Here is a 27059-nt window from a genome sequence, read left to right on the forward strand (position 1 = left end):
GGAATGTTTTCAGTCTGTGCCTATTCCTCCTCTTTCAGGATTGGGGACTCTGTGTGTGTCTTGGAGGCCCCCCGAATTCTGCTCAGGACATGGGAAGTAGTTATGGAAGAAACGTGGGAGGAGATAATGACCTTCACTGAGTCCTTGGTACAGGTGGAGTAGATATAGAAAGTAGAGGGATTCTTCACTCAACAGATGCCTCCTGGGGACTACGGAGCAAAACAGAATAGGAGTAGAGCATGTTTGGGGTCAGGTGGGCCCTTAGTCCTTTTGACCAGGGAGCATCACTTGGCTGGTTTTAGGGGAAACAGGAAATGATGGGGACTTCACTATGTCTCCTCCATGAAGAGGTGGGGAGTCCATATGGTTCCAAAACCAGACAGGACGGGATAGAGTATGCTGATGTTAGAGCTACGGTGACCAGCAAAGATGAGGAGCAAGCCCTTCATACCTAAGTGGGGCCTGCTTACTCTATTTGTGTTCTTGCAACTATCATTCAAGGCAGTTGGAGATGAACTTGCATAACTGATGGGGTGTTTGGCCCTGAATTACCAGAGGTCCCAAAAGCAGTGTGTGACCACTTCTCTGCTAGTGCCACCCATGTAAACCTCAGCAGGGGAGGAAAAAAAATATTTACTTTCATATAAACTTAAGCAAAACCAAAACAAAAATGAATTTTGGGTAAAACACTTGGCACACAATATACATTTATGTAGTACATTATTTACAAATAAAGGCTATTTTTGAAAAGTTTGCAATGTTCTTTTAAATGGCAAAATAAAAATTATTTGGGTGTTTAATGCTAGATGCCAAGTTCAGCCTTGTTAAGCATATGAAACTCTACTGACTTCAGTGGGGTTTAGTACACTTGCACCAAGTCTGACTTTTCACTTGTCTCCCGTTCCAAGTCTATAATTTTTAAAGCTTCCTTTTCAAGAATTTATATTGGAAAAAATGTAAATTTGGTCAATTTATTACATAGAAAATCTTAACCAAGAATTCCTTGAGTAAAAATTTCCATAGTACTGGTGTTCGGTTTACAATATCAAGATTATTTTAACTTGTAAATAGCATGCAGCTTTATGACCAGTCTTCATAATGAAACATATCTCAACTTTCTCTCTCTTTTGCTCCCTTTCTCTTTTAAGATGGTTTAGCCTAGAGTCCAAACAAGGGAAAAGAACTAAAGACAGAGGAGAAATAAAGGTCAATATTCAGTTTATGAGGAATAATATGACAGCAAGCATGTTTGATCTGTCAATGAAGGACAAAACAAAATCCCCCTTTGCTAAACTGAAAGACAAAATGAAGGGTCGAAAGAATGATGGGACGCTTTCGGATACATCCTCTGCAATCATTCTGAATACTCACATACCTGATACGAACATTGACATCTCCAGTAATGAAATACAAATAAAATCAAAACCAAAAAAACCTTTCCTTTTGGGACCTCAGCGATTATCTTCAGCTCATTCAATGTCTGATTTAACTGGATCACATGTGTCTTCAGAAAAAATGAAATCCAGCACAATTGGCCATACGCACTTTTTCAGAAGTCAGTTAGAATCTTTCAGTTCTGTTGATGAAAGTGGTAAGTAAAAAGTGTTTTTCTTCATCTTAGCCACTATGATTGTAGTCTCATTGCTATCAGTGTGAAAACATTTAAGTAACTGTTGTGTTTAGTGTGTGCTGTAAATTCTAGACGAAGTTTAAAATTATTTCTCAGTATGGTAGGTTAATTCATAGAAGTCTTGCCTTTTTGTTTAGATCAGTAGATGATGCGTATTTCCTGTTTAAATGTTGTTGCCAAGAAACGGGGAATAACTAGCTTCTGTGACTTGTTTCATTGCCCATTTTTTCCTAAGTTTAAAGCATTCAGTAATAACATTACATTTTATGTAGCAATCCAGTACAAAAAATGGTTTAACTGGTCAGAAATATTTAAGAAAAAAATGAATCTGATCATGTTTTTTAGAATGTCTAGTAACTATCACCAGAGTAACTCTAATGTAGATGAAGAATTGAAAATGCTTTCAGTTGTGCAAAATTTCTTGTAGAACAATGTTTGTCATTTTCTAAAACTTCAAACTAGTCACAGCCACCTCATGTGTACAACATAATTTTCATATCAACAGTTCTCAAACTTTAGCAACCCGAGGACCCCTATTGTGATTTAAAAATTTTTGCAGACCCCAGGCCAGCTTCTAATTTTCCCCAGGGGTGCTCAAGCCCCGCTTAGCCCCAGACCCTGCCCCCACTCCTCCTCCAAGGCCCTGCCCCACCTCTTCTCTGCTTTTGTCCTTCCTCTTCTCCACCTCTTCCCTCCCTCGAGCATGCCCCGCCCCCACTCCTCCTCCTCCCTCCCAGTGCCTCCTGGATGCTGCTGATCAGCAGGGCAAGTGGCCCCAGACATGAGTCACAGACTGTCCTGGAGTACCCTCGCGGACCGCAGTTTGAGAACCACTGAGATAGAAAGCAAGTGCTTATTGCAGAGCATATGGATTCCTTAAAAATTCCTTAACCACATACTGGGGACCACAACCGCTTTGCTTTTTTAAAAAATTCAGTAAAAGTTGTCTTTTGAAATTAGAACCAATTGCAAAACTTCTAAACCTGAATTTAATAACATGAGCTCTCCACCGGTCATAAAGTGTGAGGTAATGTCTCACTGCTTATATATACTAACAACAAAATTGTTTGCAGGAAGTCAAAAATCTCCACATAGGAGGACATTAAGTGCTGATACTTCTAAAATGAACCAGCTTGACAACACAGCTGATGAAAGTGAATCAGCATCTAAAGCACAAAATGACCCCTTTACAAATGTGAGTGCTTCATTGCCCCAAAAGTTCGCTACGCTGCCAAGACAGAAAAATCCATTTGAAGAAAGCCCTGCATCATGGGACCAAAACATAAGTCTGTTTTCCAAGCCTGTTGAAATCAAAAAAGAAATTAAAAAAGAGAAAAAAGAGAAAGTTAGCCTTTTTGAAAGAGTGACTGGAAAAAAAGATAGCAAGAAGTTGGATAAACTTAGCAATGGGGGATCAGACAGTTCCACTGACTTGAAATCCCCTAGTGCATTTGGTGCAAGTCATGAGAGTTTTGATTATGATTCACGTAATCCGTTTACAACCAACTTCAAGCCCACAAGCATGTTGCCTACATCTAGGTAAGTTTTACTTTATTTGGACCTGATATCTTGAGCATGTTATATAAATGAAAATGCGTTTAAGTATATAATAAAGCACAAAGATTATATATGTTTATATAATGGCTCATCCGTTTGTAAGTAAAAAGGATGAATTTCTCATATAGTTTGATCATTTTCTTTCCAGTGGTATACTTCTAAGGTTTTTGAAGTTACATTGTGTATTGCAAACATGAGCTGTGAGTGCTGTTTGGTTTTGAGTTTCTGAAGACATTATACATCTTAAGCATGGATTTGTCTTTAAAGTCTTGGCTTTAGATGGAGGCTTGTTTACTACTGAATCTAAATAGTGATCACTTTTTAGAAGTCACTAATTATTACAACACCTCTGTATCTAAGATAAGATAGTTATTTCCTTTGCTAAGTAGAAGTATTGCGACATTTCAGATACACAGTGCAAGTATTGATAAATTTTAATCTTATAATGACATTTGCAACCCGGATCTATAATAACTCCTAATTTCCCCTAGTTTATGGTCACATTACACATCACAGTGCCCATTTGATAGGGATTCTTAGCCATTCATTCTGCATCTTTTTAAAAATGGAGTCATTTTGAGGAAAATAATCTTGATTATATGTGTATATAAACTTTTAGTAAGACACTGCAAAGCCTCTTGGGTTTCTGCATTTATAATGCAAATTTCATTCTATTACTTCCACAGAGCTAGAAGTATAAAAGTTAGTCGTCTTTACTATATGATGAATATTATAAGAAAATATCCATCATGTAATGGATTTAAATGAAAAATTTTACTTTTTACACATTCCAATATTATAGTCATATCAAAATCTTTGTGTGTTCTCCCTGTGTTGACATATATTTTGTGCAAATAATATTTTCCTTTGAATTAGAAACTTTTACTTATGAAACATATATATGTAATAACTTCACAATTTAACTTTACTTTTTACAAATTTTAATTGGAATGTAAGTAAAATAGAATGTTTAGTGTACATGTGGTATTAGTGATATGGTACAAAATGTCTAAATGTATACATTTATAGATACAGCATAAATTAGGCTGAAAAAGTCTGCTTTAATATATGCATGTTCAATATTCGGATAAAATGAACATAATGAGAATTTGGATTTTGAGCTGCTTTTTGCTTAATTTCTATTTTCCTCATTCTCCATATTTGAACCTCTTTATGGAAGGGACCTTGTTTCCTTACTCCTCAGAAAAGTACCTAGCGTATTTTTGATACTAGGTAATAACAGTTTTTAGTCTGAAGTCTTCCTCCAGTTCTCCCCATCTTAGTACACTCAGAAATATCAGGGTAAATTTCCCAACTAGAGGTTTAAAAGACAAGGTAATGTAAATGACAGACAAATGCTCTTGTCTTGCTTAAATTACAAAGAAACCACATACCTGGCCTCATGCAGCATGTATCTGAAGATTATCTGGTAGAACCTCAAGGGTGAAATATAAATTCTTTGTCATTTACAGAGTTTAAATGGAGACTATATGAAGAACATAAAACTATTGTGAATGTAGGTTGGTAGGACAGGGTCTATTTTTCAGGCGTCAGGATGGCTGACCATTAAGCTTTTAATGTTGAAGGAAGTGTATTTCCTTTTTTAATCTGGGATTTAGGATTTGAGGTGGTGGCTTTGGTTTTGGTATTGACTATAGTTGACTGGAGATTGGGATGATGCAAGTTTTTTGTCTGGGTCAAGTGAATCTGAAAGACTGGCATTTTTTTTTTTGATCTGACTTATTATCTAAGTTACCTGGAGCACACATACTCAAAGGTAATTGGTGGCTAACTTCCACACACACACACACACACATATGTGAACTCTTGGTGGGCCTACCATGCCTCTTGAAGTTAATGCAAGTCTTTCTATTGACTTCAGTGAGCTTTAGATCAGACCACAAGTTAATCCTAATGAATTTAGTTTGACATTTTTTGATTAAACAATAATAATTTGAGGAATAGCATTTCCTGGTAGTATAGATATAGCCAACAATTGTTGGCTAAATGAGTTCCTGGAAGGAGGCTTTTGTTCATCACCTAGCCAATCCACTAGTTGCCCACCTTATTGATTATCCTTGCTAGTATAAAACAATACATTATGAAAATAAAAAGTAATTGTGTTTGCCACTTCAGAAGTGGAGAGAGATGTGAGTAGTTTGCTTACAGCATCTATTTGTTCCTAACAGTTAGATGGATGCAGTAGCGCTTGGAAAGCAGGATTTCATTTTCATTGGTCTGGTTAGCTTAATAAGGGTTAACCCTCTGTTAGAGAATTACAATAAAATCAGCAAGAGTAAGAGATGTTGGAAATATGGAGATATAGGAATTTGTAATTTCTGATAATCTCCACTCTGGCAAGAGCTCGTTCTCTACCCTTGGGCAAGTCATTTAAACTTTCTGCTTCAGTTTCCTTATTTGTAAAATGGGGATGATGCTTCTGTACCCCTTAAAAATTTTGTGAGGATGATATTAGAGTTGATTTAAGGCTTTGAAGATGTAATGTATTGTGTAAATGGCAAGGATTATTTTCTTTTTTATTGTCTGGTGTAAATGAGCATTAGAGACTTCAATGCTAACTTCTTGATATTTGAAATAAGTTATGGGCTTACAGTAAAAGAAAATGCACTTTTTGTAAATGTATAAAAATCCATTAGTTCCAAGGCATTTACACCATGCAGCCAATGAACAGTCACTAAGCATACAATATATGCTAGTATTCCTAGTCATCCTTTAACAGTAATAGGATTTGTCTTCATAACTCCTAATCCACTGCTTTGAAACTTTTGCCCTATATATTATATTGCATTCATTATTGTAATTACTCCCATTAATTGATAGAGCTCTCAGGAGGTTAATCTGTGGACACCCGCCATGTTGTCTTTATACCGAACACACCTAAATAAATAAATATTTGTCTTCGAAAAATAAAAACCCTTCATAAAATGACCAAACCTTTGTGCATCTTTTCTCTAAAATTGTTTGTTTAAAAATACACAACAGTAAGCTAATAAACTGATGTGAAAATTTCTCAATTTACACCACTTGACAGGTGCTAAAAGAAAAGCATCTTTAATTCTAATGTGTTGTTAGGACCTCTTTAGAGAGATTGTACAAGTTATTAACAAGGTCCTCTGAGACAGAAGATGGGTAATTAACAAGACCTACAGAAGGAGTTTAGGTAATTAACGAGCTGGGTACTGGACACAGGGTAACAAATAGTCCAATAGTTAAAGCTGACAGGTTGTTACTAGTATGATCAAATGGCAGATTTAGGAAAGTGATGTATGTGATAGATGTATATGAACTTTCTAAGAATCATTTAAAAATAACTCTTTAGATTATATTTCCATGACAGGGTAGTCATCATAATGGTAATTCTACACTTAAACAGTGTAGGAGCTAGTTAAGATTGAAATTTCATTATAGAATATCAAATGGATGTAGCACCCCAAAAGGGAAATGACATACTAAGGAAGCATGAGAGGAATTATTACAAAGTGCCATTTATCTATAATCATTGTCTGTTTTAGAAAAAAGTCAGCTGAACAACTGAATAAACTTTGTGAACTAGATGTTCCAGAAGCTGAGCAGACTTAGATTGAGTTAAATGCCGCTATAGTAAATAAGAAGAGCTTTCTCTCCTCACATATCTGAGTTCTGATCAAACCACTCAGAAAAACTAAGAGAAATTTTGGTTACTTTCTTGATTTCTGGTTTCTTATAAAATACTTCTTATGTTGTGTATTTTAAGGAAAGAGGATGGTAAATATAGAAGTGGAGGAGGGATTCTTCATATATGCATTTAGATATACACCTATACCCCGATATAATGTGACCCGATATAACACGAATTTGGATGTAATGCAGTAAAGCAGCGCTTGGGGGGGGGGGTCGGGCTGTGCGCTCCGGTGGATCAAAGGAAGTTCGATATAACGCGGTTTCACCTATAACACGGTAAGATTTTTTGGCTCCCGAGGACAGCGTTATATCGGGGCATAGGTGTACCAACCTGTTGGCCATCCACACAGTTTTGGAAGAAAAATACTATCAATTTGGTCAAAGACTGTTAATGTGGAAAGGTCACAATAGCATACAGGGCGTGGACATTTACCCACCTTTTGTGTTGATTCCAAAAGAGAATTTATAGTGCTTAAAATATAGGTGTTATTCCCATACTAACTTTGTCACCTCTTATGTGTATTACATTAATACTGTAATATTAGCATCTTTACATACAATTGCGTTTGTAAGAAATACTTACAAAATTCTTATAGAAATTGAAATTATTTGAATATATAGCATAACAACAAATACAAATAAAACCTGCATTCCTTCTATCCTGTAATCTATAGTGACCACTTACTGTGTTTTTAAATGTTCTTTTGCTACTTCAAACACACCTAAAAGTTGCATTTAAAAAAATAAGGTTTTTATTTACTCTGTTTTGCTTCAGAGTAGCAGCTGTGTTAGTCTGTATTCGCAAAAAAGAAAAGGAGTACTTGTGGCACCTTAGAGACTAACAAATTTATTTGAGCATAAGCTTTCGTGAGCTACAGCTGACTTCATCGGATGCCACGGAGAGTGATCACTTAAGGTGAGCTATTACCAGCAGGAAGGAGGGGGGGTGGAGGAAGAAAACCTTTTGTGGTGATAATCAAGGTGGGCCATTTCCAGCAGTTAACAAGAACGTCTGAGGAACAGTAGGGGGTAGGGTGGGGGGAGAAATAACGTGGGGAAATAGTTTTACTTTATGTAATGACCCATCCACTCCCAGTTTCTATTCAAGCCTAAGTTAATTGTATCCAGTTTGCAAAGTAATTCCAATTAAGCAGTCTCTCGTTGGAGTCTGTTTTTGAAGTTTTTTTGTTGAAGGATAGCCACTCTCAGGTCTGTAATCGTGTGACCGGAGAGATTGAAGTGTTTTCTGACTGGTTTTTGAATGTTATCATTCTTGACGTCTGATTTGTGTCAGTTTATTCTTTTACGTAGAGACTGTCCAGTTTGACCAATGTACATGGCAGAGGGGCATTGCTGGCACATGATAACATATATTTCATTGGTAGATGCGCAGGTGAACGAGCCTCTGATAGTGTGGCTGATGTGATTAGGCCCTATGATGGTGTCCCCCGAATAGATATGTGGACAGAGCTGGCAACGGGCTTTGTTGCAAGGATAGGTTCCTGGGTTACAGACCTAGGAGTGGCTATCCTTCAACAAAAAAAACTTCAAAAACAGACTCCAAGGAGAGACTGCTGAATTGGAATTAATTTGCAAACTGGATACAATTAACTTAGGCTTGAACAGAAACTGGGAGTGGATGGGTCATTACATAAAGTAAAACTATTTCCCCATGTTATTTCTCCCCCCCACCCCACCTCCTACTGTTCCTCAGACATTCTTGTTAACTGCTGGAAATGGCCCACCTTGATTATCACCACAAAAGGTTTTCCTCCTTTTTTCCCCCCCCCCACTCCTTCCTGCTGGTAATAGTTCACGTTAAGTGATCACTCTCCATTGCATCCGATGAAGTGAGCTCACGAAAGCTTATGCGCAAATAAATTTGTTAGTCTCTAAGGTGCCACAAGTACTCCTTTTCTGTTTTGCTTCTCTTTCTTGTTTTGAGAACCGTTCCTAGATTTGACAGTTTGTCTCTTCAGTGAATCTCAGTGGTTGTGCATCTCATCATGCTTAACAGTCAGCCCTCGGTGTCTGCTGTTAGTAATGATGATGATAACTTTCTCTTTACAAATACTTCAACTAATTGTGAAAGTCTGAAATAACACAGATTTTTGCATTGCTCCTGTCTTCCTGACCTCTCGTCACTGTATTCTCACCAAACAGCTCTTGCCGTCTCTTCATTTTCAGATGCTATTTCACAGAACATAAAGATTGAGAGTCAGATGGCACAAAAATTACAGGAATTTTGAGAGCATCAGAGTGACCAGAACATACCAACTGAGGACAAAGAGCAGCACACAGTATATTTTCAGGCTTTAAAATTTCATTAAAGTTTAGTATGTGTCACTGTTACTTCTCAATTTCGCCCTGGAGCATGATGCACTGGGGCTCTCTTTCTGCAATAAGCTCCATGTGAGTAGACCCCTGCTCTTGCACAGAGCCTATTACAGGAATGGTGCAAAGGAGTGCAATGTTGCTTATTCCTTTTAAAAGTTACAATGCATCTCTCTTCTTAGCTGCTTTCCTTCCTATACTTTGTTTAGGAGATCCTGCTTCCAGAAAACCCATTATTGTGCCTGCTTCAGTAATGAAGTCTCTCAATGTATTTGTCTTTTGTCAATCATTCATAAAACATAGGTGTGTAGCTACACTGTTTTGAATTTTTATTTTTTTCCTGACTTCGTAAAATTTCTTCTCTGTAAGCAGTTGCATACATTGTTACTGTATTAACTTTAAATTGGATGGCATTTTATTTATTTTCTTCACTTTCCTCTGCTGGTATTCATGAGATTATAGCTAAATTGCCACATTTCTAGTTAAATTAGAACTAGTTTGATCTCCTAACCTATTGAAAATATTATGAAAATGATAGAATGAGTATATTATATTATAGAATTTTAATATGAACTGTGAATTCAGTATGTAAGGCACCAGTCTAACCTTTTTTCTGAAGCACAGAACAAGTACAATGCTTGCAGGAGCAGTACAGAATTCCCACCCTGCCAATGTGCTTAATCTCTGATGTGGAAGGATCATCCCTTGTAGTGAGAGAGTAGTTACATCTTCATCATGTCTCTGTCTTGACATTTGAGCTAAACCTGCCAGCTGTGATTGTGGTTTTGTAACCTGCACACAAATGAACTCTGAACAGGGCTGAAATCACCAACCCCCAGGCCACCACAAAGCAACTTTTCAATGATTCGGTCACTACCTACGCTGGACTGGAACAGTGATGGACTCTTACGGGGCCATTCTATTAACAGTTTGAATTGGTCTTGGCTTGAGTAAACGAATCAGATATCTCTGATTAGACTACCTATTTTATAAATACAGATGGTGCTTAAAGTTCATGTTACTAAATAATTACAAGATTTTTACAAGCTTTTACAGTCTTGTAAATGCATATTAAGGCATATAAAATCCTTTGAAATTCAGTTCCTGCGCATATATAGTAGACTCCAGTCAAAGCAGTCTTCATTGGCTATTCAAGTCTTTAAAAATTGTAATTGCTTTAGATTATTTTCTCAAATTTCATTTATTCAAGTGAAGTTGTTTTTTTTAATTTAAACCAATGTTCAAAGAATCTAAAACTGACAAACTTCCCTTTTTTTTCCTCACTGATGTAAAATAAATTAATAATAGAACTAGTTCTGAAGTCTTTAGAAATAGTTCTTGACCCTGAGACTTTAAATACCTATTTTCAATCTGGAGTGAATTTTTGAAGCTGAGTTATAGATCCCTGAATTTGTGCCTTATAGTTCAAGTGCTTACACAATCTAAACTAGAGTGACCTGAATGATGCATAGTACATCTCTTGAGGATGAAACATCATTAATCATTCAGCTAGAGTACCATCTGTTCAAAACTAGATTTCTTAGCTTGGTATAAAAATGCCTAATAAAAATAAAAATATTTAAATGGTTAGAAATATTCCCTTTTTATTTAAGGTTATTGACATTAGCCAATTTTGTTTATAGAAACTGTAATAAAATTCAGTCTGGCATATAGTACAAAATCACTGCATCTTTATATTTGAAGTTCAAATAGTCTTTTAATCCATTTGAATCCAATTATTCAGTTATTGCACTTGTATGTTTAATAGTAACCTGGAAATAGTGGTGCTTACATCTAGTGGTTGTATTCAAAGTGCTAGTTCACTTATTTCAAGGTACTTGTATTTGAAACTGCCTCTCTGGGCTTGTCTACCCTTAAAAACTACAACGGTGCAGCTGCACCACTGTAATGCTTCAGTATAGATGCTACCTATGCCAAGGGAGAGGGGTTCTCCCATTGGTGTAGAAAAACCACCTTCCCAACAGGTGATAGTTAGGTCAGCAGAAGAATTTTTTCTTCAACCTAGCATTGTATACTGCAAAGTTTTTAGGTTGGCTTAACTACATCGCTCAGGGCTGTGACATAGCTGGCTTGACCTAACTTTTTAGTGTAGACCAGGCCTGAGAGAGTTTAAACCATTATCCCAGCAGGGCCCCTGTGCATGGCCTACCACACTTGTTCTTCTCTCAGCACTTTCAGAAAGCCCCATTATGCATCTTGGAATCTGTCTTCAACCCACTGTAGAACTGATTCTCTACTGCCATGTAACTTCTCTTGCAATTTACACATGTGCAAAGTGGGGGTAAAACTACTATTCTCATTTGGCATTTTACACCTACTTTTTATTTTCTTTGCATACATGTAAATGGCTACAGAAGGTACACAGCAGTGGAGAATTATGTCCTTTATCTTTTGTTCATAAATATAACAAAGTGACCTCCAGTAAGGTGTTCTAAAATTATTATATTTCATGATTGCACTTTTTCAAAAGAAAAAATGTAATTTCAAATCACATAAATTGTACTTTTAAAAGAAGTATTGTTGCAGTTTACATTATATTAATCCCAAATTAAAAAGTATTTGGTTGGAGTTTTCTGAATTACTAAGAAAAGTTTTTGACCTATATTTCACTTCCACCTCAGTCTGTTTTTCTCTCTGCCTCTATTGAGCAGCCACTCTTTTCTTTTATACACGAATAGGCAGGCTGTTAGTTGTGATAGACACTCAGTGTAACAGCTGACAGTTTCTTAGTACAATGGATCAGATTAAGTCCAATATCTGAGAACAATTGTGGTTTATTGGTTAGAGCACCTAAGGGTCTAGGTTCTGTTATCTGATCTGTGGAGAATATTATTATGTGACTCAGGACAAGTCACAACCACTTTTCCACAGTTCACCAATCTTTAAAATTAGTCTAATTAGTCTTGCTGAGAGGGTGATGTGGTCTAAGTTTTGCAAAGTTCTTTCGGTTCTCTGCATAAAAATTTCTATGTAAATGTAAAGTTTCATTATTAACCTTATTGGTATAGTACTAAGGCGTCGTCTACCCTGACACTTACAGTGCTGAAACGTCCTTTGCTCGGGAGTGTAAAAAACCATCCCCTGAGTGATGCAAGTTTCAGCGCTGTAAAGTGGCAGTGTAGACAGTCCTACAGTGCAGGGAGCCGCGCTCCCAGTGCTGGTAGCTATTCCTCTCGCGGAGGTGGTTTTACAACCACCTCTCTCCTAGTGCTAGAGCCGCGACTACACAGCCATGTTAAAGCACTGCTGCCATAGTGCTTAACGTCGCCTCTGTAGACATACCCTAAATTAGTTATATAGTAAGTGCTCTTCAAGTATGAGGAAAAGGTTCCTGCCTTGAAGGGTTTACAGTCTAAGGCCCCAATTCTGCAGTGAGCTCTGTGTACAAGGCTCCTTGAATTCTCAGATTGAAGAATGCAGGATTCTGCTCGTGAATAACTTATTGTAGAATCGGGGTCTGTATACGCAACATGTAGATGGAGGATGAGATGCAACAAAGTGTCTTCCATCCAAGATTTGTTGTTAACTCCTTAACACTCTTAACTTGCAAATTCATAGAAATGTTAACAAAATAGAAGGATGGCAACAACAACAATTCCTGGTATTATTTTTGCAGCCTTGTGAGTCGCAATAAATTCCAGAAAGCCCTGAATGATTGCTTTGTGGCAGAACAATTTATATAGTAGTGAATCCCAAAACATTGTTCACCAGAATCTCATTGGGAAGTAGATGGCAATAATGTGTCCAATCCATCCTTCCATAGCTGCCATCTTGCACTGTAATTTCCCCTAGGAAGTGGTGTCTTCATTACTAGCCTACTATGGCTGGTAATATTTGAAGGAAAGTTAGTGTTTGAATTTCATTAACTATATCATCTGCATTTATTCCTTTTTTCCCCCTAGAGTATGTTGTGGTAGGATTATATTCATATATATTTTTATGAAAATAAATTTACAATTAATTTCAAGTTCATGAAACTTACTTGAAAGAAAGAAAGAAAGAGAAAGAAACCTGAAAGGTGCATCACTTCTGAGTAAAGAAACATTCCACAGTCCAAAGATTTTGGATAGGAGTGATCTATTTCAACTGAAATACGCATGTTAAGTAAAGTAAAAAAATGAATTGGTGTAACTTACAAATTACCTGTAAAATGGGCACTGTGTAACACATGATGAAAGCACTCACTGAACTCTGTTGATATTACATTAACCAAGAAGATTTTAATACTTTGAATAGTAAAGACTAATGTAAATACATACTTTATACTGAAAAGTTATACACAGTAGTGATTGTATAACTAATCTGAATAGTGAAAGATGAGTATCTAAAAGCTCTTGCTCCTTAGGGGAAATATGATTTACATACAGTATGTTAGAAATGTTTGCCGCATACTCATCACAGTGTCAAAGTAAACTGCTCCAGCTGTAATATTTTTAAATTTGTTGTATAGCAGTTTTTTTATAAACATTGCTTTAATCTCTAGATATTCAGAAACCAAGTATTTAAACAGCCAATATGTCTGTTTTATTTGTTTACCATCATAAATCTTCAAGAACATAAGTCTCAATCATAAAACTGATCAGAGCAACTTAGAAAGGACTATTCAAGTAATGTACAATCACCAAACTACCTAACTCTTTCCAGGTGGCTGTATTGGAAGGAAAATTAGGTATTTTATATCACTGTGATTAAATAAATGTATTTAACTGGTGGAAAAATCATACACACATGATAAATTAAGTATAAAATAATATATTTTTATGGTCATGATGCAAACCAAGACAACCCATAAAATCATAACTATGGTAAGTCTGTCTGTCTTAGCTTATGTCATTTTTTTTCTAGTCACTTTTTTTCATTGTGACAGGAGTTAAGGGGAGTTTCAGCTGTGACTTCAAATAAGTTAAAGTTGAAGTCAAAGTAATAAAAGCCAGGAAATTTCAAACAGGTTTTACTATTTAATAAAATTTAGATTCTAAAAAATTAATTCCAGGAAAATAAAGGATCTGATTTAACCTGATAAAATAAGATATAAATAATATAACCCTTAGGAAGCTAGCTGATTCCCATGTGAGTGACATGGGGGAATTGGCTAAGGACTATGCGAGGTAGAATTTTCTGTGCTTAGGAGGGAGCATAGGTTTCTGGCATTTGGATGTTGGACAGGTCTCTTGATTGGAATATGTTTCTTCCTACACCATTTCACAGCAGCTGATTTTGTGTCTATACTCTTCTCATTGGCCTGTTCTGCTGATGTGATTTACTTCCCTGGTGCTAAGTCATGACCCCTCTTCTGGAGAGTAGAACTGATAAAGGGATGTTTGCATTGAGAGACCAGGTATGGAACATTCATGGAAGCCAGCATGGGATGTAGATGTAGAGTCTAACGATATGGCTAGCAGTGGAAAATTGGGAAGAGAGCATGCTGTGGGCAGTGTGTGCGGTTGTTGGGGGTGGTTCTGGCAATCTGGAGTCATGGAAAGGGTGTGAAATGCCTTGATTCCTTTAGGGTGATGGATGAAATAGGAACTAGCAGGTAGATGAGCTTCCTTAATGTTCTATGGATTAAGTGTCTATTTCTCACAATTGTGCTTAAATACTGTACATGTGGCATGTAGGACTTGTCTGAAACTCCTTCTACATCAAAAGTTTGCACAGCTCAGGGCAGTGACAACCATCATTTCAAACATCACAATATTTTGTTGCTTTGATGATAAAAGCAAAGCCCTTACTGTGTTTTAACAATCTTTTGTACTTTTCCCTTTTTATTAATTGTGATCTCTCCCCGCTAGGAAAAAACACTTCATCATTTTTTTTCTCATTTGAGTGTCATCAGAATGCTTTGCATTATACATTCATAGAGAAAAATCTGGTCCCTGCCTCAAAGTTCTTACGTTTTAAGATCCTAATCCTGCTGACACTTATGTATGTGTCTAAGGTTATGTTTACCCTGCACACCTTAGAGCGGCACAGCTGTGCCATTACAACCATGCTGCTGTAGGGTACACAGTGTAGCCGCTCTTTGTCAGTAGGAGAGAGCTCTCCTGTCAACAAAATAAAATCACCCCCAACGAGGGGCAGTAGCTTTGTCGGCAGGAGAGCGTCTCTTGCCAACAAAGCACTGTCTACCCCAGTGCTTTTTGTCAATAAAACTTTTGTCGGGGGGGATGGGTTTTTTTTTGTTGTTTTTGTTTTTTTTACACCCCGACCGACAAAAGTTTTACCAACAGTGCAGTGTAGACATAGCCTAACTTTACTCTCATAAATAATCCCATTAAAATTAATTGGAATAACACCATTCTGACAGACAAATACTAAAGCCTTGTATACAGTTAAAAGCTTTTCCACTTTTAACTATGCTGACATACTTAAAGTGGTTAAAAAAAACCAACAAATCCTAGTGTAGATGCCATTATAGCAGTATAAAAATATTTATGGTGATATAGTTTATTGTGGTTAATGAAGCACAATAAGCATTACTGGTATAAAGTGCCTTATTCTAGTATAACTGTGTCTACAGTAGAACTTTTACTGGGATAACTAAGCTAATTAAAAAAAATCATCCCTTACTAACTTAGTTCTGCCAGAAAACTTGTTAAGTGTAGACTAGGTCTTAAATTGGGGGTATAATGTTTGTGGCAGATTGGTGGGTGGATTATCAGTGAAAACACTTCAGAGGAGTAGTGTATTACCCGGGAGGGATTTGAAAGAAGACATGGAGGTTATTTTACAACACAGGATGGGAGTTAAAGGAGCTACATGGATCAAGGTGCTAAAAAAGAGCAGAAGGAGTAAATAAGCAGTGTTTAGTAGCAGCGGAAGTCAGCTGACCTACCAATTATCTCTTTCATTTTCTTAAAAAGAAAAGCAGTACTTGTGGCACCTTAGAGACTAACAAAATTTATTAGAGCATAAGCTTTCGTGAGCTACAGCTCACTTCATCGGATGCAAGTTTTTCCACCAAATGCATCCGATGAAGTGAGCTGTAGCTCACGAAAGCTTATGCTCTAATAAATTTTGTTAGTCTCTAAGGTGCCACAAGTACTGCTTTTCTTTTTGCGAATACAGACTAACACGGCTGCTACTCTGAAACCTTTCATTTTCTTAAGTATCTTTGGGCCCATTGTCATCTTAATGAAGCTTATTTTGATATCTGTTTTAGTCATTTTGGAATGTATTGGCAATTTTAAACTACACTTTACATACTATTCCTACTAAAATTAATAAATCATTTATATTAGGATCATCCATGCGGTGACTGAACAATGGTACCCTGTCTTCTGGAACAGTTGTTTGTGGAGCTGCAAAATCCTGTTAAAATTGATATTTACTTTGCATGTGAGCATGCCTTTCTAATAGCTAATGTATACAAAATCCATTTTGTGAAATAGCAGCCGGGCATATACACAACACAGTTTTGATGGTGGTGACCTGTGAGCCCGAAAGAACCAATTTGACTTTTGGTTTCCAGGAGGAGTTGACAGAGTTGTTTAGTAAATTGAGCAAATTTAGTTTTGAAGTAAATGAGAAACGATAAATATAAAATACCACAATGCCAATTTTTACAGTCACTTTTGACAGTGGAACCACACTTTAAAAACAAACATGAAAAAAATGCTTCCAAGCTGTGAACATATTTTTGTCATGTTTCCACAGAAAAACTTCACTGCCAGTATATCAAACCCTGGGAAAAATAAGGATAGGACCTTAACTATTTTGGCTATGTTGTGTACTGCTACCATTAGAAGAATAGCAAAACTGATATACTTTGTTTTATCAGTCAGATATACATATTGTATAGAAACATGTTGCATTGGTTACATCAATGACTGCAGTTAAAAAATCAGAATGGCCTTGTGTAGTTAAGAAAATGTTGCTGAAGAGATGGAAAGACTTATGATCAATACTGTATTTATATATAGTGTAAAAGTGTGTCATTTTGTTTCTTTTTACATAATTATAATCAAATAAAATAATAAATTAAAGTTAAGGGTGTGGCATTATGAAACAAAAGAAACAAAAAGAGCCCAGTAACTTCAAATACACGACACATGCAGAAAAACCTATATTTGCAATTTTAAAGGTATTCTAGGGTTCTCAGTTAGTGAGTTATGAGTACAGCTGAGAGAGTCTGGAACTGCTCAGGCTCACCTCTGGTTGGAAGAGCTGGCAGGAAACCATGCTAGGCTCAATGAGACCATGGAGCTCCCAAGTTAGTTAGTTAGACCTTCTCATTTAAAAATAAAAATAAAAAAATTACAAGGTTTCAGAGCACCTGTTTCTTCCTGCTTCATTGGGAAGGAGAATATTTCCCACTTATGTCTTAAAACTTGAATAGTGTGTGCTTCATTTGTAATCTTGCTGTCATATTTGTGTGCAATTGCAGTTAACTACGTACCAAACATAACACTTGCTAATTTTGTAGATGGAATTAAGATGCCTGCAGTGTCATAATAAGTGTGCATGTTTTTCAGTTTTAAAAAAGTCAGTACTCCCAGTGGTTTATATTTCTAATTTCAAAATACAGATTTATTGTGTAGTGACTGTTACTCTTCCATAATAGCAGATAAAGAAGAGTAGGTATCTCAGAACTTATTTCACAGGAGCGTTTTTATTTAAGTAGTTCAGTGCTATAAAAGATCTTTCTTCCTTAACCTTTCAGAAACTCAGTTGAGCAGTCATTGTATTATTCTATATCTTGTCTGACATGAGGAAACAGTTTCAAAAGAAAGGTATCCCAGATTAACGCCACACTTCATTAAATAAAGACATTCTTGGTTTTCACCAAGCTAATTCGATCCAGTTCACTTAACTCATTTTTTTTTTTGTCCTCAGAACAGATCACAAAAGATAGCCATGAATGAGTAGTTCATCATGTGTTTGACACATCAGAGTGAGACTAAAAGGCAGACCTTGTGGGAGGGTTCCTGCCTTTAGATGTGTAGACAATACCTGATGAAAGAAGCCCCTCATTCAAAACTGTTCTCTAGTGAACAGGACAGAACACCTCAGATCACTGTACAAACCAGTATAATAGAAATTAACCAGAACTTGATTCCTCAGACACCTTTTCCCTCACAATTGTGACTGTTCATGTAATCCAGTGTTTATGTAATATTCTAAATATTGCAGTTGGTTCACTGGCTTCAGTATAAACCGAAGACCAAACATTCCTAGAGCTCATTTGGCCTTTAATTGCTGTATAACTGCAAAATACTTGCTATATAAATAGGCTTGGGAGAATTCAATGTTTATTTTTTTTTTTATAATTTGGAAGTATATTACTTTTTAAACTTTTTTTTTCATTTTTTATTATCAATTTAATTTTTCACCATTGCAGGAAATTATGCAGGGAGGGCAATAGACAACAATTATTTAATGACAGTAGATGTTGAGATTCAAAAAGTTAAAGCTTTATAACATTAAAACACAAGTCATCAACATCAAATGTTAAAATATACAAAGTAGATCTTAAATCAAACTCTAAATTTTCAAGCAGCATTTTTTCTTACTTTGTCTGAATTTCTGTCATTATAGATGAAAATACTTCTTCCACTGTGTGTGTGTGTGTGTGTAGTGAAATTGACATTTACAACAAAAATCTAATCCTTCCAAGCCTGTATATAAAATATGCCTATTCTACTCTTCCATATCAACTACATATATGATCAAAGGTTTATAGGCTTAGCAAAGGAAGGAATGGACAGCAACAAAATAGCCATTACTTATTTTAGGTTAATTTTTTTATATTAAAACTACAAATGCTGTACAGTGTTTTTCATAGCTTTAAAATTGTTCTTTCAGATGCTTGTAATAACCTTTCAGTAGCCTGAAATTGAAATGTTTCATTACCAAATTTAATTTTCCTTTTTCATGCACCAGTTTGTTTAATGTATTCATGAGTACTAGGCTATTGAGATTTTTTTTTCTTATTCCTTTTAAAAATTAAAGGTGAATTCATTACTCATGAGCCAAGGAGGCTTTGGATTGATCAGAATGGTTTGATACAGGTTACATGCAAGCAAGCATTGAGAAGGGCCCTTTGGCAAAAGCTCTGCCAGCAAGCTTCAGCCTCAGCACTTTCAGTACATGTGTGCTCCTGGGCTATATATAACCTTTACAGTCTTACCAAATAGTAGATTTTGTGATATATAATACAGGGACTAAAAATAATGCTGTCAGATAATTTATTATTATAATCTAGAATCTGAACCCATTTTCCAGAGAGTAAATGTTATTTCAGTAATCATTTGTAACAACTATAAAAGGACACAAAGCATTGGTTTTGAAAATGAAAATATATTCAGAAAATTACAGTATATACATACATGCCTGCCACTTTGACAATGGCAACTTTAGTATTATCCATATCAGCAGTCTATTTTCTCAGTTAATTTGGGAAAATTTTAAAATAGCTGTGTTTTTATATGTGAATAATTTAATAGGTTTGAGTGGTTATTTATTGATCTTATGCTTCTTTTAAAGCATGTTGCTATTTATATTTGTATCTTCTCCTTTAGTCTGATCCATTTAAAAACAGATAAATGAAGTATATACTGTCCAGTGTAAAATACTTATTTAATTTTTGATTAATACACTGTAACCAAAGTATTCTAAATGTGTGTGTGTGTGTGTGTGTGTGTGTGCACTATTGGATCACCAAAAATACTTGTTTATGACTGCTGCAGGGAGTAGTGGAGTTCGGGGTATGTGCTAAATGAAAGCAATGGGCTACAAGAAGTTCTGTGGGAAGTTTACTAATGGGGATTTTGGAAAATTGAGTAAGAGGGGTGAGGAGCTAAATGGGTAAAAAGAATTGGATCAGAATAAAACTAGCAGCAGTAGTGTTGAGCCGGGAAGAAAAGCTAGACAAGTAGCATAAAACTGGAAGGAGGAAAAAAAATTGTTTCATGTTAGATCTGGTAGAGGGTAAGCATTGTTAATGTGAGATGGTTTTTTGATCTATAAAATGAACTAGTGATTTCAACTGAGTTTCTGAAAAGCGATCTCCAGTAAAAAGACACCAGAAAAATTGGCATTAATTGGTACCTTTGTAATGACAATTTCAGTCTAGAGATGTATGACCAAGTGGACATCGAAACTGTATTAACATCTCACCTCTGGAGATGATCTTTTTCAGGTCAAGTTGAAGCATAATGACAGTGTGATATGTGCAGACTGTGACTTTCATTATCTGAAGTTTACCTGGTCTCATCCGTAGAGAACCTGAATTTCCAGGGCTATTGGTTGAACAGTTGATTCACTTACCAAAAAAAAAACAAAATAAAACAAAAATCTTTAAAAGGCTATTATTCTATTTTTCAATGAAAAATTATAGCAATTTCATGTATGTTTAGAGTAGAAAACATGATTTCAAAAAATGAAAATGTGAGTTTTAACTTGATCTAAAATTATAAAGTTCTGAAAAATGCATTTTGCATACTACTGCAGAGCAAATTGTTGAATTATCATTTGCAACCATCTCCCCAAAGTCTTAATTTCTGTGTTTAATGGTCAGTATAATTATAATATCATGATTTTAACTCTAATATATTTATAAGTTTTAGAAATGTTGCTTACATATTGTTTTATGAAAATTATCTTTGATTTTGTGTCTTAAATGTTTGAAGTCAAGAAATTATGTGACTGTTTTTACATTTCATATAAGCTATTTTAGTAATGTTGACATTCGGTACAAAGTTATCTTCAAAATGGTGTTTTTATTGATGAGTACATACCTGTAATATTTTGTTTTTTGTTATTCCCGTAGTTTTACTATGAATCCTGCAAGCATTGAAGACCTCAGGAAAACAAGGGTGAGTGACAATGTAATGGAGAACTATCAGTTCTCTACCTACTTGGTGCCTGAAATAGAATAAATTACCAAACATGTTTTTTATTAACTTCTAATATGAACATTTTAAAAACTTTCCTGCTTGTTTTATCCAGCAATTCTTAACAAAAGTCTCTCTTTCCTGGTCGGAGACTGGGTTAATTTAAAGGAACTGAAAAGAGACTTTGCAGAGTATTTGGAATAACCGCTGAAGTTATAGTGTAGAATAGATCTTCCCAAGGGAAGTAGTGAGACACCTTTTGCTTCAACCATTTTAAAATAAGTTTGGACAAAGCACTAGAATATGTTGCCTGGCAAACAATCCTGCATTGGCAGGGGATGAACTAGATCAGCGGTTCTCAAACTGTGGTTTGGAACCCCAAAGTGGATCGCAACCCTGTTTTAATGGGGTCTCCAGTGCTGGCTTAGACTTGCAGAAGCTGCAGCCTGAGCCCCACCGCCTGGGGTCAAAGCCAAAGCCCGAGAGCTTCAGCCCTGAATGGCAGGGGTAACGTTACAGGCCCCCTTCCTGGGGCTGAAGCCCTTGGGCTTTAGATTTGCTTACCCCCCCATCCCCGTTGCCGCTTGGGTGGGCTCAGGTTTCAGTCCCCCAGTAATTTTTGTTGTGAGAAGGGCATCATGATGCAATGAAGTTTGAGAACCCCTGGACTAGATGATCTTAACAGGTCTTTCCCATCTGTGAAGTCTATTATTCTTTATGAAGGACAGTTTTTAGTAGGCTAATCAAAATGCAAGTCATCTGCAGGTTTAGGAAAATGAGTAAATATGTTATGGTTAGAAATACAAATAACAAATGAACAACCTAATGAAGAACAGCAATAAGGCCTTGTAATAAAGAGACTTGAAGTTATTCTTTGGAATAGTTGTTTTGGCCCTAGAAATAGCAAAAAAATATAGTGTGTACTAAGAAATAAAAAAGAAAAAAATTCTACACATTTACTATGTAATTTCTTTGTATAAAAGAAAATATAATCTTGCTACAATTTGTTTTGTGAGCAGATCAGGTCTTTAAAAGTGGGTTTCCTTTTTCCTCTTAAAAAAATAAGTTGCATAGACAAATAAATAGGACTTTATACTGTTTGTATTTCACTATATTATGTAAATGACTTGCGATAACTTTTGATGTTTCATAATAAATGCCCAAGTTTTCATAATGTAAGAAACTGGTGGCAGATGTCAGAATATATGAAGACTGCCTTTGATCAGATAGTAAACTGAATTCTACCAAGCAGTTACTTAATCTCTGACAAAAAGCAACATCAAAAAATTGATTTAACTTAGCAGCTATTGTCTGTAAAGTAACCTTAATTACAGTTTCTATGTGCTTGTAAATGTACTACCTCAAATCATGTAATTTATTGTTGGTAAAAGCATCGTTAGAATTCTTTTAAGAAATACGATGTGAATTATTTTATTTAAAGGTGATAGAAGAAATCCTTGATGTTGTGATGTTTCTTTGGAATACCAACTATGCTAAATGTCAGTTGCAGGGTTCTGAGGTGGTGTTTATTTAATGCAAGATATAATCAAGAGGAGAAGACACTATCTTTATATCCCTTAGTTTTTGAATGAAACTATTTGAAAAATTTGAATGTTCATGATTATTGTTAAGATATTTGAAGTCATTTATATTAGATTCTGCAATAATAGCCCTCTACCAAGTAACTTTTTTTTCTTCCCTTGGATGTAGTGTTTAGCAATTAAGTTTGTATATCTTCTACTCTGGTGCCAACACCTGTCTCTGAAAGCAATGTTTAAACAGGAGCAGTAGCCAATTGAAAGGGCAGCATGAGCTCTTTAAGGCCTAATTAAGAACTGAAAGGGAGATGAAGCATGTAGGACAAAAGATGTGAAAGCAGCTGAGATGATATTCCCAGAGCAAAATTCCTCATTAGAACAATAGGATCAGAGAATGCCAAGACTTTCTTATCTCTGTAGCTCTCCTTCAGTTGCTGTGGATGTCAGTTTGTACCCCAATAAAGTTGGTTACTAGGACAACCCTTCTTTAAATATTTTGCTATTTAAAATCTTTTGCTAAAATTTAAATTTTATAAGATACTTATGTCCTAGCAATTTTTTTTGAAAAGTAAACATTAGATTATTCCTTAATCTTTTAACATGCTGTGTTGCCTAAATGTTCAAATGGAAAATTACAACCAAAATGTGAGTTATCCCCATACTGTTTCATTGTCCTTTCCTTAAGTATTAAAAACAAACAGATATATAGTTGAATCTTTATTTTTCTTTAGCTGAAATTTTCTTGTATATCTGCTTGATGTTCCGGTGAAAAAGGAATGTAAGAAAACCTCTTAAACATACATGTTACACAGAACATTCTGGGAAACAATATTTAATAGTTAAAAACATCATTGCATACTGGATCTAGATGTTTTCCAATTTATAAAATTGAGCAAGCCCTTTATTTTTAGACATGGAAGTGTTGATATTTTTTTCTGATAAGTATGAAGTATTAGTACTGTAAACAGAAAAACTTCCTTCCTCAGGGTGGAAGAAAATGTGCAAAATACGTGAATGACTACGAATTGGAAATGCTTTCTATTCTGTACATATTATTGGAAATGTGGTACTAAATGATTTGTAAGTTTCACCAACTTAGGTATTTTTATGAGGGGAAAGAAATTATCTGCTATGATGATTTTTTAGTAAATTGACAATAGCAAATTAACTGTTAGTCAGTAAATACTGATGTTTAGCTGAAATTAAATCTCACAGAATCAGTCAGAAATCCTAAAATGTTAAATAGTGCCAAGAGTTACTAATAGAAAACAATTGATGGAGAGAGGTTGGTTAACTTGTAGCATTCCAACTGATTTGCAATACACCATCACTTTTAATTAGCCCTACTTGAAAACTTTGGCCACCTGCATATTTTAATGATGAGATGGGTGCCAAAGTGTAAATATTGAGCTGTGCTGAAATGAAAAGGAATGAAGCAGGCTACTTCTGTATGTGTCTACTGCTCAGAGTGGTTGCTGATTGTGCCTGATTTATCATTTTTAATGAGAAGATTCAAATGTAAACAAAAAATACCTCCTAAGCAAGAATTACTTCACCTTATATTCAAATCAGTGGTTCAGGATTTGAGAGGTTAGATGATTTTACTTAGTCGAATGTTTCATATCTTTAAATGTCCCAGTCTCTGAACAAGATAAAGCTAATTATTATACACGTCTAACAGTGCTATTATTTTCATAAACTCACTCTTGCTAATTATCCTTTTCTTAATTATATGTTATCTCTCCCCAGTAGAAAATAAGGCATTTAGGGTTATAGTTTCCTGGATCGTACATTGCTTTTAGTACGGGAATTAAACTTACCCATCTCTTTTAATACTTCTACACATAGTGAATCATTAGAACACATTGGTGAAAATGTTGCTGTTTCTCTTGCTCCTTAATTTAGAATTCAGTGCAGCCCATGCTTTTTTCAACTTCTGGTAGTTCTCCTTTCTAGATAAGTGCTCTTGTGCAATTAGCGCTCTTGTGCAGCTTTTTAACTTCATCCAAAATATAAAATAAGAAGTTCTAATATACAATAAGCAGATATTGAGGCCAGGACGTGGAGAGCCACTGAAGGCTAAGAATGGCAAATTAGAGACAGATGAGTCCTGATATCATTAAAAAGCTAGATAGAGTCTTTGTTGTAGTCCTCTCAAAAGATGAACAATAAAAGAAAGAGGACTCAAAATAGTGGTGGTAAGGTTTGAATAGTCCAGGCTGTCTTGCTTCTTCCACTCCTTGGTAGGTCAATCATTTTAGGGGCATTATATTACCATGGAGAGAAGCTTATTTCTGGATGTGATGTGTACCCTGCTTGAGAACAATAACATAAGTGACTTTCTGTTTCATAACTTCTCAACTAATTCACAATATTGGATTGTCTCCCATATGTCTCCTAAAATGTTGTGATGTTTTTTCATTTTTTTATTTATAGGATGGAAATCCTTTTGATGCCATTGCAGGGTACCGTAATCTTACATATGAAGAGGTCTTGCAGGAGCTGGTGAAACATAAAGAGCAACTTAGGAAGAAAGACACCCATATCCGTGAACTTGAGGACTACATTGACAATCTTCTTGTACGAGTAATGGAGGAAACACCTAGTATTCTCAGAGTGCCATATGAACCTTCTCGAAGAGCTGGCAAATTTTCCAAAAGTTAAAGCAATAACACTTCATGGTTCTTTTTATTGAATGTGTTAATGGAAGGACATTGCACTACACATTTTGATTTCTTAATTTTGTTCTATTGTCCACTCCTTTCCCATTCTGAGAGATTCAGGGTTTTGTCCTCCAAATGCTAGCAGGGACCATTGAAACTAGTAGTGTGCTATGTTTATTAAAGAACTTTGAAAAAACAAATAGGAGATATAGTAGATGAATTTCTCACGTTCTTTTTTGGAAATTACATTTAGCTATATTTTACTTGCAGTACTGTAAATAATACACCTTGAAAATGTCTGTTCAGTTGTTTTACAGGATAACTTACTCCTAGCCCTATTGCGGTTTGATACCATATGTCTACTTTTACTACTTATTGATGCACTATTATGCAAAGTCACTCTTTTTGGTATTACAGCATTCCATCACGAGTGTCATGCTAAAGTCTGTATGGTACGTTTTGCCGGATGTGAATATGGATTGTTGCAATGTGATATTTCAATATAGTTAATTCTCAGCATTTATTAGAGAGAAACAGTGGAAACAAAGAGGAAATGCCATATCCTGTACAGTACACTTTAAGAATGTTTTAAAATGTCATGTCAGTTCAACAATAGCATGTATTTCAATCAGTTATTTTCACACTTAAATTCTAGATTTTGTGTACAATGAACATTGAACTTTGAAATCAGTAAGTTAAAAGCTAATTACGATATGGGTTTTTGTTGTAAAGTTATTGCATGCCTTTTTATACATTAAAATAGTGTAAACAAAATGCTAATCGAGTCAGAAGTAGGACTGAAGAAAGTGGTGGATAAAGAGGTTAATACTTTTTTCACTCAAATCCTACAGCAGAAAAAAAAAGTTTAGAAGGAGAAATAAGAAGACTGACTTAGAGATATGATTCTGAAGAACTAAAGTGACTCAATCTCAGGTTGGGTTTTTCATGTGATGCATCTTTCCTTTGATTTCCAAGGCTGCTAGGAAAAGGGTGTATGCTTAGGCATGCCTGAAGTATTTCTCATAAAGACTTGAAACTAAAAAGAGGAGGTCTGTATTCCTTTTCAACCATTTTAAAGGTCTGCTTTTACTAAGGATGATGGAAAAGGTATTTGAATAAGCATGCATCTAATCATTTATATTTGCATATAACATGGTGTACAAAAGTGTGTGCTGTTTCACACATCAACCAAATACAGTAATCAACTTCTAATGGGAAACAATGGTGTAAGGAAAAAAAAACTTTACTATACTAATATCCACTAAATTATTTTATTTTAATTGCCTTGTAAGTCTTAAATGGGTTGTCTGTTACTGTGAAATTCTGAAGTGCATCAGAACCTATGCAGGAGAATAACATTGGATTTAAGAAGTTAAAATTCTTGGTTTTGAAAGAAAATTTTATGTCCATGGTGGCAGGATTGTTTGTTTTTTGTTTTCTCCATTTGTTCTTGTAAACTGCTTATTTTTCTGACACTGGCATGTGGTGGGCTTTTCTGAGGAGGGAAAAAGCCTAAAAATAACTTCTGATTTTTGTTGTTGTTTTAAAGAATAAGACTTTTTTTTTCATGTTTAAGACTTCACAAATGAATAAATCCATCTTGAATTGTTTTGATTCTGGACACTATGAGATAAACCATTGGTATCAGAGAGCTCTTGACAATGTAACTGTATTACAACATCATTGCATTGTACTCGGAAGAAAATTATTTCTTTGTACAGTGTAAATAACTTCTTTCACTTCTTGACTTTATTTCTTGTTTTTCTTTTCATTCTCCAAAATGACATGGGGCAGTACCTGG

General features: G+C 35.4%; 1 protein-coding gene across 2 annotated transcripts in view; it reads left to right on the top strand.

Moving 5' to 3' along the window:
• RAB11FIP2 (RAB11 family interacting protein 2) overlaps window positions 1-26836 on the top strand; it is a 39366-nt gene extending 12530 nt beyond the window's left edge. Inside the window, exons 2-5 of one of the 2 annotated variants that reach the window (XM_038410838.2) lie at window positions 1149-1591; window positions 2704-3169; window positions 20994-21039; window positions 25032-26836. In XM_038410838.2, the coding sequence (XP_038266766.1) occupies window positions 1149-1591; window positions 2704-3169; window positions 20994-21039; window positions 25032-25259 (1183 nt within the window). In that variant the 3' untranslated portion in view covers window positions 25260-26836. Of the gene's footprint in view, window positions 1-1148; window positions 1592-2703; window positions 3170-9055; window positions 9199-20993; window positions 21040-25031 lie in introns of those variants that run through there. The other variant, XM_038410840.2, reaches the window with a different exon arrangement.
• Window positions 26837-27059: the final 223 nt, after the last annotated feature.

Source organism: Dermochelys coriacea, chromosome 7, assembly GCF_009764565.3.
Source record: "Dermochelys coriacea isolate rDerCor1 chromosome 7, rDerCor1.pri.v4, whole genome shotgun sequence".
NCBI classification, from domain to species: Eukaryota; Metazoa; Chordata; order Testudines; family Dermochelyidae; genus Dermochelys; species Dermochelys coriacea.